This window comes from Pseudophryne corroboree, chromosome 9 (genome assembly GCF_028390025.1).
Source record: "Pseudophryne corroboree isolate aPseCor3 chromosome 9, aPseCor3.hap2, whole genome shotgun sequence".
NCBI classification, from domain to species: Eukaryota; Metazoa; Chordata; class Amphibia; order Anura; family Myobatrachidae; genus Pseudophryne; species Pseudophryne corroboree.
Window position 1 is genome coordinate 55,198,043 of NC_086452.1, and position 14,456 is coordinate 55,212,498.

Consider the following 14,456-nt stretch of genomic DNA (forward strand, 5'->3'; position numbering starts at 1 on the left):
TCCTGTATGCACCCAACAAACTGGGTGCTCTTGCTTCTAAGCAGACTATTGCTAGTTGGATGTGTAATACAATTCAGCTTGCACATTCTGTGGCAGGCCTGCCACAGCCAAAATATGTAAATGCCCATTCCACAAGGAAGGTGGGCTCATCTTGGGCGGCTGCCCGAGGGGTCTCGGCTTTACAACTTTGCCGAGCTGCTACTTAGTCAGGGGCAAACACGTTTGTAAAATCCTACAAATTTGATACCCTGGCTAAGGAGGACCTGGAGTTCTCTCATTCGGTGCTGCAGAGTCATCCGCACTCTCCCGCCCGTTTGGGAGCTTTGGTATAATCCCCATGGTCCTTTCAGGAACCCCAGCATCCACTAGGACGATAGAGAAAATAAGAATTTACTTACCGATAATTCTATTTCTCGGAGTCCGTAGTGGATGCTGGGCGCCCATCCCAAGTGCGGATTATCTGCAATACTTGTACATAGTTACAAAAATCGGGTTATTATTGTTGTGAGCCATCTTTTCAGAGGCTCCGCTGTTATCATACTGTTAACTGGGTTCAGATTACAGGTTGTACAGTGTGATTGGTGTGGCTGGTATGAGTCTTACCCGGGATTCAAAATCCTTCCTTATTGTGTACGCTCGTCCGGGCACAGTATCCTAACTGAGGCTTGGAGGAGGGTCATAGGGGGAGGAGCCAGTGCACACCACCTGATCCTAAAGCTTTACTTTTTGTGCCCTGTCTCCTGCGGAGCCGCTATTCCCCATGGTCCTTTCAGGAACCCCAGCATCCACTACGGACTCCGAGAAATAGAATTATCGGTAAGTAAATTCTTATATATATATATATATATATATATATATATATATATATATATATATATATATATATATATATATATATATATATATATATATATATATATATATATATATATATATATGTGTGTGTTTGTTTGTGTGTATTTTACATTATTTACTTAGCGGCCCTCCTTCCCATCAGCCCCCATCTGTTTCCCGTTTTTTCTTCTTTATTCTGACTCCTCATTATTAATCAACTAATGACAGGAAGTGATGTAATCAATCACTTCCTAATCAGGATATGTATATATATGTGGTTTGTCCCACCACTACAGTACCCCTTGCTGAAGTCTGATAGGACGAAACGCGTTGGTTGACCCTGCTTTGACCCATCTTCTCAAGTTAAGCTATACATTTGTTTTTATGCTACAACTCTCTGTTTTATATTTTTTTTATGTATATATGAGTTTATGTATACATGAGTTTCTAGGCGTATTTTAACTCTGATAAATGATTTAGTGCTATGTATATGTGAATTCAATTTTGTAACTTTTTTAAATATCATATACTGAGTTCTCCTACGTTGTTATGACCTCAATGGTCACTTAGAAGTACATTATCCCCCCCTTTCTGTCTAAATCTGTGGTTAGCACCCATTCCAGCGCTTAGTTTACTTAAGGTAAAGCGGACGCTCTACCATACATAGGGAGTGTCACAATAGGAGTCAGTATGCACTATTGTCCTTGGTCTGAGTACTAGTGTTTACAGTGGGCACTGCATCTTGGCGCTGATAGCTTCCTCTGTACACACACACACACACACACATATATATATATATATTGTTGGCTAGTTAGATGCAAATTACTGTCATAGAGAGTGTTTAGCACAAACGCTGTCTCTTTAGAACCCAGGCTTTCGAATATCCTGCTCTATCTCTGCGCTATCTCTGTCAAACATTTCTGCTTCGTGTTTTCATTAATGCTATATTCAAATGTACCATTAAGGCTCATTAACTAACATTCAATAGTGCAGTGCAATTGAATTATTATTTTTGTACAACACTTCATAGGTTTGCTCAAATTAAACAGTTTTCAACGTTTAGCGCGTGATTTGCAAGACAACATGGCGGAGGTGCAATAGTTTGCAGCGTCTGGTGGATGGATAGGGGGTTCCCTGGTGGCTGCCTCATTACCAACCTGAGTACCCCTGATTTACACCCACATGCAAGAAAAAGATTTCATTCTGCAGGATGACATTATGTAAATGAGGCAGCATTCCCTGTCTGGTGAAAGGTTGTTCAGAGACAGGGTGTCAGCGTATTCTCAAGGGCGATCATTTTACACCTCCCCAGTGTATTTTTGGATGGAAAGTCCCGTTTCTGGGCATTTTGTCCATGTTAAAAACAGCCCCAATGAATTTAATAGATATGAAGTTAAATAGAATAGTGAAATTGTGTTAGGTTGGCTTATATACACGTGGACCCGTAAAACTGAACATAATCCTTTTACTGGGGCCAATCCAAAGGTCAGTAAGTGGGTGTGCACCCTGACACTTATAAACAAGCAGGGCGTATACGCAGTTTTATTTTTGGGTTCTATAAATTGGCCGTACTACATCTTCTAAGCATAACCTCCGTCTGCGAGATCACAACCAGTAACTGAGACACTGAATCAGGAGAATTGAAGGTTTCTTGGCCAATTCCTCCATAGTTGTGCAGTATATATTAACTAAAGAAAATAACATTTTCACACGATTAAGTCATGAAATAGTCTTTCGGTGTCAGTGACAACACCATTATTTCTCCACTCGTGTAACTTACTGCTGCTTTTGGCACAAAAAGAGGCCGTTAATCAGTTTATAGAGCCAGTGCCGGAGGACGGGAGGAATGCATCCGCCTCATCAGGCGCAGAGAGGGGCTGCTGTACGGCTGTCTCACCGAATGACTCTGCTCCAGGCAGCATCAGAGGTTGATCATTATATGCTGTTCACAAGACAGTAGGGTTCCTGTGCACAGGAACAGGGTTATAGCTCCTAGGACTGGGTAACTTGTTATTCACAATATCGTTTGTCTTTTGCAAACAGATTCAGACCTGCCAGAGAGTACATAGGGAGATCCCGCCTTCCTTGGTTTGCCAATGACAGCATAAGGGGGCTAATTCAGATGTGTTTGGAGTTGATATCACTACTACTTCCTTGGACACCTCAGTGATAGCTGTGTATGGTAATACAGCAGGAGGAGGCGTCTATTACAAGTAGACACCTCCTGCTGCAGTAGTGATGCGTCCTAGGCATGGGGATGTGCAAGCCGCTGAGGCCAGGAAATCTCCGTCCAAAGACGGCGTAAATGGAGACAGCACGCCTGTCACCGCCCCCTCCCCCTTAAATACTGTTAATAAAGTACATTTTGTTAAGTCAAAGACGGGAAAACTCGTGTAGCATTGAGTTTTCTAAGTCCATGCAAGCCAGTCCATGCTTATGTGTTGGGGAATCCTATCCCCAGGATGTTAATGTAGGCGCATAAGATATGTTAAAGAGAACCTATCAAGTGCACAGCGGAGGCAGCCATTTTGTGCCCTGCAGAATAGAACTGTACTTGTGTATAACATTTTATAGACCCTCAAATATATCCGTGATGTCTCAAATCTTAGTATCTGAGGTAAAGTTTGGGATACGCACACAGGTACCTCAAATATTACCCGAAATTTTACCTCAGATACTAAGGTTTGAGACATTGCGGATATATTTAGGGGTATATACAGTATTGGTTGCTTGTAAACACCTATATTTCATATCTATGATTAGTAGTTGGGGACGAGAGCAGCCATCGTTCTACCATCCAATCGTCTTCTACCCGTGATTTTATAGACTGTACTTGATGTTACCTCAAAGCTGATTGGTTACTATGGTCAACTTCCCCACTGATCCACTTCTTAACTCTTTTCACTGCTTGACGCATCTGCCCCACTGTCACAGTTACTGTATATTACATACCTTTTTGTGGTCTGTACCAATTATCAGCCGGCCCAATTACTAGAAACTACTGACGTCACCAATTCCTCATTCTCATGAATATTGGTTCAGGCCAAAATGGCAGCAGACGCTGTGCGTAGTTGACGACTGAACTTTAATTCTAGGAAATCTTAAGATGTTCCAAATGACACATTTCCAGTTACCCGAGTGCCCTTTAACGAAATAAACCTTTACGTGTCCTTAATGTATAATACAAATGTCGCTGCTATTTGTTGCCTAATAACTTTCTGCATACAAACGTGTCTCCCTCCGGCCCCTTCATCTGCCAAGGCTGCTGAGAGAACGGCTCCGTATGAACGTGATCAGTCTACATGAATAATAGAAGAAGCCTCCTTCATTAATAATGTTTTCCTTCTGTTGCTCCCCAGGACATCGCGGGGGGTAGATGACAGTGCGACATATGCTCTTAGCCGGGGATGGGGGGAATGGGATGGCTTCTGTAGCCTTCTCCTCTCTGTATTACTCGTCATATTTCCGGTGGTGCTGCTGTGTACTGGTTCTGTCTCACACACACACACACAGGAATAAGGGGACAGAAAATTACTGCACCTTGCACAGAAGTCACAGAGGCCTAATAGCCACCATTACTGTGAGTCAGGGGACCCCTGTATCTTAGCGCTGTCACCGCGGCCCAGCTGCTTCGCGGTGCATGAAGCATTGGGATTATGCTGGTTCAGCTCTGGGGTAATCCTGGTGCTGATGATTATAGGGCTGTAATGTAATAGCAGGGAATGACAGCGAGATGATTGACAGCGAGGTTCGGTCTGCAGGGTGAGGGGATTTGGACGGGATGAGGCAGGTGATAATTGGGTCGCACAGGATAAAAGAATGTCTTGTGTGTTTTCCAGGGGTTTTCACTATCCTTCATGAATACTGTTAGTTGGGACAATATTAACCAGTGTTATTTCTGCTACTGTGGTTTGGATCTTTTGGCTATAAGGATTGTGTTATATCTGTGAGCCGACGACCCTTGCTGAACAAACCAGTCTGTTGTGCTTTCCTCATTACTGACATATAGACTGTCTTAATGGGTTGGGATCAATATCCTGACGGACAGAATACCAACAGAATGCCGACAACGGCATCCCGACGTTTAAAATCCTGGCGGATTTTGGTATTTTAACCATAATCCTAACCTTAATTTCCCGATTCCCCCCCCCCCCCCCCCCCACCCTGCTGCCTAATACCAACCCACCCCTCTCACAGTGTAACCCTATCCCCCCGCACCATGTGCCTAACGTCTAGCCCTAAACCCTACCCCAGTCGGGATTCCGCTGTTGCCATTCTGTCAGGATGCAGAGCACTGGGATATTCATCCCATTTTAGGGATGGGGGTGTGTATTATCGTGGGTGCCAGTTACCCCCCCCCCCCTTACACCATCTCAGTGCGGCTTCTTATTTGTGCACACGTCATATAAGGTGAAGAGGTTCTGTATTGAACTATATGCAGCTATATTCCCTCCTGGGATCCTCTAATGTAAGCCTGCAGGTGTCTGGCGCATTCTAACGTGTCTGTGGCTCTCTTTGCAGGAGTGTGTCTGAGACTACAACGCCGGATGTATTGACCACTTCGCACCAGGACTGGAGAGGAGTCTGATTGGAAATATGGTGCCTTACTCCCACCAGACCCTGCTCATCTTCCCGGCACTGGTCCTCTTCTCTTCCTTCATGATGACCGAAGCAGACAGTAAGTTCTAGGTTCATTCACCTGGTATTTGCAGTGCAGCACGGAATGTTGTACAGTCTAATATGCACTATGCGGAGGAAGCCATATCAGGAGGCTAAGACAATATTCCTGCCACTGGGGTCCAGTGACCTCACCGAGTCATGAGGCATCTTTACTCAGCCCACAATACGGTGCCTTCACTGGGTCTAGATGACACCCCAGTTATGTGTGAAGAAATACTCCAACTATAAATCATTTCCTAAAACCTACAATGTATGCGTAGCAAAATTGACGTTGTGCGTCTGTTTGTGTACAGTGTGTGTGTGTGTTGTATAAACCTTTCCTGCTCTCCTGTCTGCTCTGAATGTGCTCATTGCGACTACCCCATAATTATCCGTTTCACCTCTACACAGTCATCCCAACAACCAGACCCTTGGGACCTGTGTTGGGTAAAGCGGGACACCTAGGCTCCTGGACTTACCTGTGTTAGTTGCGCCTTGTATTTCCTCTGCCCACTGACTGGGACCCTTGGCGAATATATAACAACAGCCGCTTATCTTAGTGTGTTAATGAATGGTTTAACTAAATCCGTCTCCGTGCTGTTCTTCGCATTGAGCGAGCGCTCTGTTTCCCGGCGCTGGAATAGCCAGCTGCTTGTAATACTCTGCATAACATAATTATTTTCCATCATTATGAGGTTTTACCGCTGGATCCATTCTTTGTATTGTTCTGTGTATCACACGATTTAAAACTGCTTAACACATCCGCGTGGACACTCTAAATCCATGTACCTTGCCAAGATGGGTCATGAGACAAGTGGCACTTCATTGTGAGATGTGTGCTGGACAAGGCCCAAGGTATAAGGGTATGTGGGAACGTGGGGGTGTATCAGCGCTGAATCCAGCTCTGTAGCTCTCTTATCTGGGAGATGTGTGTGAGGGCGGCTATTACTGTGTGCTGTGTCGTAACAGACTGTGGGGGAGATTCATCAAAGTTTGGAGGGAGATATAGGGGTATATTCAATTGAAGTCGAAAACTGCCGTCTGTCGAAAAGACGGCAGTTTTCGACTTTTTAAGGTCGAAATGTGATTTGAGCTATTCAATGCTTTTCAACAAGTCGAGGCATTCGACTTGTCGAAAAGCACGTGGATCGGCGGAATAGCTGCCGATCCACGTGTTTATGTAGAAAACAGGGCCAAATCCGATAGGTTTTGGCCCCGTTTTCAACCATCTCAATCCGACATCAAAATGATGTCGGAATGAGATGGACCCAGAGGAGGCGAGGGGGGGGGGGGGCACAGGGAGACGGGGGGACAGCCGGCGGGCATACAGGGAGATCAGCGCTACAGTAGTGCTGCAGCTGGATGTCACTCGCCCGCCCAACCTCACGGCAGCTTCCACCCGGCTCCAGCACGCGGGTGAGTGACATCCTGCTGCAGCACTACTCCGTAGTGCTGATCTCTGGCTGCCGCCGGCTGTCCCCCCGCGGCTCGCCCCCCCCCTCTCCTCCTCTGGGTCCCATCTAAATTCGACTTGAAAAAGTCCAATTTTAGATGGGATTGAATAGGGGTTGTCGGATCCATTCCAACAAATACATGTCAGAATGGATCCGACTTTATTTGAACATACCCCATAAAGTACAAACCAGTCAGCTCCTTTCATTTTTCGAGCGCAATTAGTTTAGTTAGTACTTTATCTCTCTACTGTATCTCTCTCCAAGCTTTGATAAATATCCCTGTGTTTTGTTATATAAAGCACTTTTTTACTGGCAAGGTTACTTAATTTTTTCTCACTTGACTCTTACTGCAGTCAACCTTCTGTATAATTGATAAGATACTTTCCAAAGCACCTAGAAACTTCTAACGCAAGTTGCCCGGTCCTACAAATGTATTGATGAATGTTAAAGTATATTTACTGTACTTGTGGGATTGATTTGTATTTTTAGATCACAAATGAGACATGGGGTAAACGTGGACACCTGCGAGCTGGGGCACCCACCATATTTTGGATATTTAGCCGGTAAAAACGGCAAAGTTTTAAAAAGGCCAAAGCCAATTGCTGCCAACTTGCAGGATATTACATTTACCCCATGAAATAGCAGCATCATCATTCAGAAAAAAAAGGGGGGGGGGGGGGGTCTCTAGTCCTCTGAATGCTTCTTAAGGGATAACCTTCTGTGGTTTAAGTTTTTTTTTAATTATTTTAATTCAGTCGTCCATTAATATCCGATACTCATCTAGTGTCGTAGCGCTTAGGAACTTGGGTCTGGGCAAGTTTAATTGACTTTTTAATTGACAATAAAGCAGGTTACCCCATGTTCTAAAAAGAACTGGATCAAAGCGGCGCAAATAAGCACCACGCTCAGTGGGGTAACAAAACAGATCACCACTGGAAGGCGATGGCGCTCGGGTACAATCCCTTCCCCATATAGGCCCTCATTCCGAGTTGATCGCTCGCTAGCTACTTTTAGCAGCCATGCATACGCATAATCGCCGCCCACGGGGAAGTGTATTTTCGCTTTGCAGGAGTGCGAACGCCTGTGCAGCCGAGCGGTACAAAAACATTTTGTGCAAAACAAGACCAGCCCTGTAGTTACTTATTCTGTGCGATGATTGCTGCGACGAAGGTCCCGGAATTGACGTCAGATACCCGCCCTGCAAATGCCTGGACACGCCTGCATTTTTCCAAACACACCCAGACAACGGTCAGTTGACACCCATAAACTCCCACTTCCTGTCAATCTCCTTGCGATCGGCTGAGCGAATGGAATCGTCGCTAGAAGCAGTGCAAAACAACGATGCTCTTTGTACCCGTACGCCGTGCGTGCGCATTGCGGCCCATACGCAGGCGTAGTTTTGCCGTTTTTTTTAAATGATCGCTACGCAGCGAACAACGGCAGCTAGCGATCAACTCGGAATGAGGACCCAAGTCCAAATGTTTCCTACAGAACAAGTGCAGCACGAGAGCCAGAGTCTTTGCTGGTAACATTCCGGAAATTCAGCAGAGTTGCACCTTGTTACATATTTCATATCATTGTTACATATTTCATATTGTATTGTTACATATTTCATATATTGCTGCAGCGCTGACGCCTATAGCGAGTGTAAGAATGCAAGATGTCAGATACACTTCATGTTTTCATGTAAGAGAATTCAGAAATAAGAGACTTGTTCTAGACCCCCATGAAAACCCTTCTTGCCTGTTCTAACCCCAGCATTGTTTTTAAAAATATTTATAGCAAGGCTGCAATGAAAGGGTTACTGTCCATTAATGTTTTTTTGTAGAATTTTAAGGTTAGACTACAGCGGAGCCTAAACAGAATAGACTCAAGCCAATCTTAGCAATATACCTGGTCTGTCTCCCGCACATGAGAAATTTGAACAAGAAATTCACTTCTGCATTCAGAAGGGCCTCATTACGCTGTCTTGTTAGTTTCAGGGGAGACGTGAGCGGCTTTACTGGCGAATAAAAGTTTTCCTTCGTGTCGGGTGGTAGATAGATTAAAGCCGCACAAAATACTTCTCTGTTTGCAGGAAAATGCTCCGTTTCCTGGGCGACCTGTCAGTTTTATCTGTCACGGTGACCGTAATCCCATTAAGTCTTCATTCAGCTGATTCACTTTGATTTGTTTTACACTTTTGTCCCTCCAGGTGAGCCATATCTGGTATTTTCTGTGCTTTCAGTACAGACAGATTGGGTTCGGAGAATTTCAATTCTACTTTAGCTTAATAGCTTGAGAGTAGCTTCTCCCGCCCAGGAGATTACCTGAAAATGCCTCTTCGTCTGCACTTCCAGGTATCACAAACGGAAGAACTCGGAATCATAACAGAGCTAGGACTTTGTTTTCTTTGTTTTCAGTTGGATCTAGCGTTTGGTTCTCAGCAGAAACTTTCCATTACAATATATAGGTCTGGATAACCATTGGCAAGCCTGAGCGGGTAATTGGCGCATACTCATCCCTTGCCCATCTTTTGTACTCTTCCTCCTGATAGCTGCAATTGCACGACTCTAGCCAAGGGAAGGTTAAGGCTTTCTCTTTGTAAAAAGATTTCACTCGAAGCCTTATGTATTCAACAGCTGTGGGCACGTTCCTTAAAAGAGTGCCTAAGAACTGTTCTGTGTAATTAAATGCACCACACGCGTTTCAAGTCATTCCCAAATCCCAGCTTCAGATTCTTGTTAGGTTGCAGAATAAGACTTTTGCTGGAACTCTTTTAGATTCTCAAGCTGGTTGTTCTCGTTACTTAAAGTAATCTGTTTTAACGCTATTCCAAAAGCAACAAGATTATAGTATCAACATGAATTTAATGGTCATTAAAATTGCCTACTTCTCCCTATCTCTCTGCTCCAGCTTATTGCCACAAGGTAGATTGTAACGTAGGCGCTCCTAGGTTTCTCGTTGCATTCATTTCATGCCGGGTAGTAACTGTTATATCAGGATTTCATCTGTTTAATTGGATGCCCGTTTTCTGCCAATGGTTGAGTATGACCCTGGCTGCAACCCAGTGCATCCATCATCTAGCTGGTTTCACTTCTGTCTAAACCAGGAGACGCGTAGACACCTGAGAATCCAGTATTTACATGGACTAGCAATCCGTGATATTACTGAGACATGGACGCTTATTTATCTGTTCCATAAAATGATGTAGAAGGCATAGTTTCTGTGTAATTTTATGTATCTCCACTATGTACTAACAGCCTAATGGAGGAGATGTCACAGAAGTCTCCTGCAAAAAGGCTAATTAGCGCTGCAGACCACAGTCCCCAATATTATCAATAGGGACTGTGGTCTGACTTTGCTTTCAGAATTTGGTACATGGGGTCAGACCATAGCTTGGTTCTGTTGGTTTATGGCATTCTCAGATGGCGTAACCTCTTTATGTCTAATACCTCTGTATTCTATTATGATCCCTGTCCCGCAGCCTCCGTCCTGCTCCGGAAAGTGGCACTGTGCATTCACACAGCGTCGGATCATCAAGATGAGTCTTTTCGGGAAATGTGGGATTCTTCCGATACGCCGGGGATTTAACTCACAGGGACATTGGTTCTCGCAACTGCTGTCCCTGCGAGTTACATTTAGTACATAGCAGAAAAACACTGCAATATGGACTTATAATAATCGATAATCGCGGAACTGCTGCGAATATCAATACATAGACGACATGGTGATATTGCAGGTTCCTATCGAATGTATAATTCAGATTCTCGTCCATCGTTGATAACGCTGGTTCCTGGTAAACTGACATTGAGTCTGTCCATGCGATGGCTGCCAACAGTGTGCTGCTGGTGAAACGTACGCTGTTATGTGTGAGTCTCCCAGTAGTCAATATGTATATTATGCAGAAGTTTCTGTATTCCCACACTTGTGCATCTCTGATGTCATCCAGTTACAGTACAATGCGTATTGTGATCTGGGATAGACAATACAAGGCGTCACAGTAAGTAAGAGCCTGTTGGGACAGGTTTGCCCCTCCATAAGATTAGCCGGAGAGATCCGTCCTGCCGCTGTGCAATCACGGGAAAGTGCTACAATTTGTAGACTATACAATTTGGCTTCAGAGAAAATCAGGTGGTTAAAGGAGGGAATCATCTCTGACAATAGAGATAACTGGTGACTCTGGCTCATTTTCGTCAACCCCCCTCCCCTCATCTTTACATACACCATCACTTTGCCTGGAAGTTTTGAACTTTTGAAGTAGTGTGCTGGAGAAAATCTTGCAGTCAGGCAGATTGTGCTGCGCTTGCAGGCAAACACTCCATAATATATCAAGAGGTACAGGGAGAGGATGAATAATATCTTTCTGCAGAAACAAGTTACTGGCACCAGACTCCTCCGCATGCTCATTGTTTCATTGTGAGAAACTCCCCAGTGTTGAATGTATGCAGGGAGGCTGGTAGCTGTAAAAGAACGCTCTCTATGCCCATTCATTCTAACAATGTATGTTACAAGGGATGTGATATACCAGTGTGACATTCCAAATGTCGACACGAGAATGGTCTGAATGTCATCAAGGTACCCAGTTTTAACATGTCGTCATTATGCATGTTGACTGTGAGACTGTTGACAATACTTTCTCACTCTTAACTGCACAGCCTAACCCAAACGGTGAGAATGTCGGCAATACTATCTAACGCTAACCACAGCCTAACCCTAACAGTGAGAATGTCGCCAATTCTATCTAATCCTAACCACAGCCTAACCCTAACGGTGAGAATGTCGCCAATACTATCTTACCCTAACCACAGCATAACCCTGACAGTGAGAATGTCGGCAATACTATCTAACCCTAACCACAGCCTAACCCTAATGGTGAGAATGTCAGCAATACTATCTAACCCTAACCAGAGCCTAACCCTAATGGTGAGAATGTCAGGAATACGATCTCACCCTAACCGCAGCCTAACAGTGAGAATGTCGGCAATTCTATCTAACCCTAACCACAGCCTAACCCTAACAGTGAGAATATCGTCAATTCTATCTAACGCTAACCACAGCCTAACCCTAACAGTGAGAATGTCGGCAATTCTATCGAACGCTAACCACAGCCTAACCCTAACAGTGATAATGTCGGCAATTCTATCTAACGCTAACCGCAGCATAACCCTAATGGTGAGAATGTCAGGAAGACGATCTCACCCTAACCGCAGCCTAACCCGAACAGTGAGAATATCATCAATTCTATCTAACCCTAAACACAGCTTAACCCTAACAGTGAGAATGTCGGCAATACTATCTCACCCTAACCACAGCCTAACCCTAACAGTGAGACTATAATCCATTCTATCTAACCCTAACCGCAGCCTAACCCTAATGGTGAGTATGTCAGCAATACTATCTAACCCTAACTGCAGCCTAACCCTAATGGTGAGAATGTCAGCAGTACTATCTAACCCTAACCACAGCCTAACCCTAATGGTGAGAATGTCAGCAGTACTATCTAACCCTAACCACAGCCTAACCCTAATGGTGAGAATGTCAGCAGTACTATCTAACCCTAACCACAGCCTAACCCTAATGGTGAGAATGTCAGCAATACTATCTAACCCTAACTGCAGCCTAACCCTAATGGTGAGAATGTCAGCAGTACTGTCTAACCTTAACCGCAGCCTAACCCTAATGGTGAGAATGTCAGCAGTACTATCTAACCCTAACCACAGCCTAACCCTAATGGTGAGAATGTCAGCAGTACTATCTAACCCTAACCACAGCCTAACCCTAATGGTGAGAATGTCAGCAATACTATCTAACCCTAACCGCAGCCTAACCCTAATGGTGAGAATGTCAGCAATACTATCTAACCCTAACCGCAGACTAACCCTTGTGCTAACAATGATATGTCTAGATGGGGTAATTCAGACCTAATCGCACGCTAGGTTTTTTCGCTACGCTGTGATCAGGTCAGAACTGCGCATGCATATGCGCCGCACGGTTACAAAGCGGATCATTGCTGTGCGATGGGTTTTATGAAGAATCCATTTGCACAGCCGATCGCACGGAGATTAACACGAAGGAGGCGTTTGTGGGTGGCAACTGACCGTTTTCTGGGAGTGTTCGGAAAAACGCAGGCGTGTCCAAGCGTTAGCTGGGCTGGTGTCTGACGTCAATTCCGGTCCCGGACAGGCTGAAGTGAACGCAAGGGCTGAGTAAGTTGTGAGCAACTCAGAAACTGCACAAATATTTTTTGTACCGCCCGGCTGCACATGCGTTCGCACACTTGCAAAGCAAAAATACACTCCCCTATGGGCGGTGACTATCTGCTCACAGCAGTGCAAAATAAACCCTAGCGAGCAACCAGATTTGAATTAGGCCCATGGTGTAGACAAGCAGAATGTCGACATGTGTCGACTTTCTAAATGACGACATTCAGAATCATTTGACATTACAGTATCAATATTCTGAATGTCAACAACATGCCTGCATACCGTTACCGGCGCACTCCCAAATGCCAGTGTATGTTACAAAAGTATGTCCATCCGAATTTAAGTTATGGATGGAATTCTGCAACATGAGGGGAGAATCGCCAGACTCTGGCAAACATTAGAGGATACAACAGATCATATTATATAATATACTACAATCCAGTGACCTACTGGATTCATGCGTATCGACTGGTATACCACCTATAACATAGTTTTGCTTACAGTATTTATTCTACAGTGTTATGCATTCCTTTGGCCACACGGGGCACAGTTCTGTTGGTTCTATGGCTGATTCATTTTACCAGGGCCAGACCAGATTTGGCATCTTCTGTATATTATACATGTTAATGCATAGAAAGCGCAGGAAAAGTCCTTGCATGTAATAAGCATTTGCCGTAAAACACAGCAGAGGTCACCTCTATATAGGATATTTTGCTGTTTATAACAGGGGACATTGCACTCCCAATGGGTTCCTGAGCTCATATGCTTGGTGTCTGGTGAGGGGATAGAGCAGACAAGCCTTGGGATGCAGCAACTTCAGACAAACCAGAGGTGGTTATGTGATTCACACTTCAATACGATCAATAAGACGGACAGGAAATTGTCTATCACCAATGTGTGGAAGTTACTTAGCATTCGTCTGCTCTGATAGAACAAGATCACATCTCTGTACTTACTGTAGGTCACTTCTTGTCGCTCTTACTGGAAGGCTCATTAGCGAGTCATGCAATTTGTCAGCATTACAGGTAACGGTATAGACATAGAAAAGGATTATTATATTAATGGTGCAATAGCGTCTACAGTAGGGCAACTTTTCCACTTCTTCATTCTTTGGGGGTCATTCCGAGTTGATCGCTCGCTAGCTACTTTTAGCAGCCGTGCAAACGCACAGTCGCCGCCCACGGGGGAGTGTAATTTTGCTTTGCAAGTGTGCGAATGCGTGTGCAGCCGAGCGGGACGAAAACGTTTTTTGCAGTTTCTGAGTAGCTCTGAACTTACTCAGCCCTTGCGATCACTTCAGTCTTTTTGGTCCCGGAATTGACGT

At 44.5% G+C, this 14,456-nt stretch overlaps 1 protein-coding gene across 19 annotated transcripts in view; it reads left to right on the top strand.

Moving 5' to 3' along the window:
- PTPRF (protein tyrosine phosphatase receptor type F) overlaps positions 1-14,456 on the top strand; it is a 1,358,330-nt gene that overhangs the window by 1,036,996 nt on the left and 306,878 nt on the right. For all 19 annotated transcript variants that reach the window (XM_063939338.1, XM_063939337.1, XM_063939347.1 and 16 more), the window contains one exon: positions 5,356-5,512. In XM_063939338.1, coding sequence (XP_063795408.1) covers positions 5,431-5,512 — 82 coding nt within the window. In that variant the 5' untranslated portion in view covers positions 5,356-5,430. The remainder of the gene's footprint in view (positions 1-5,355; positions 5,513-14,456) is intronic.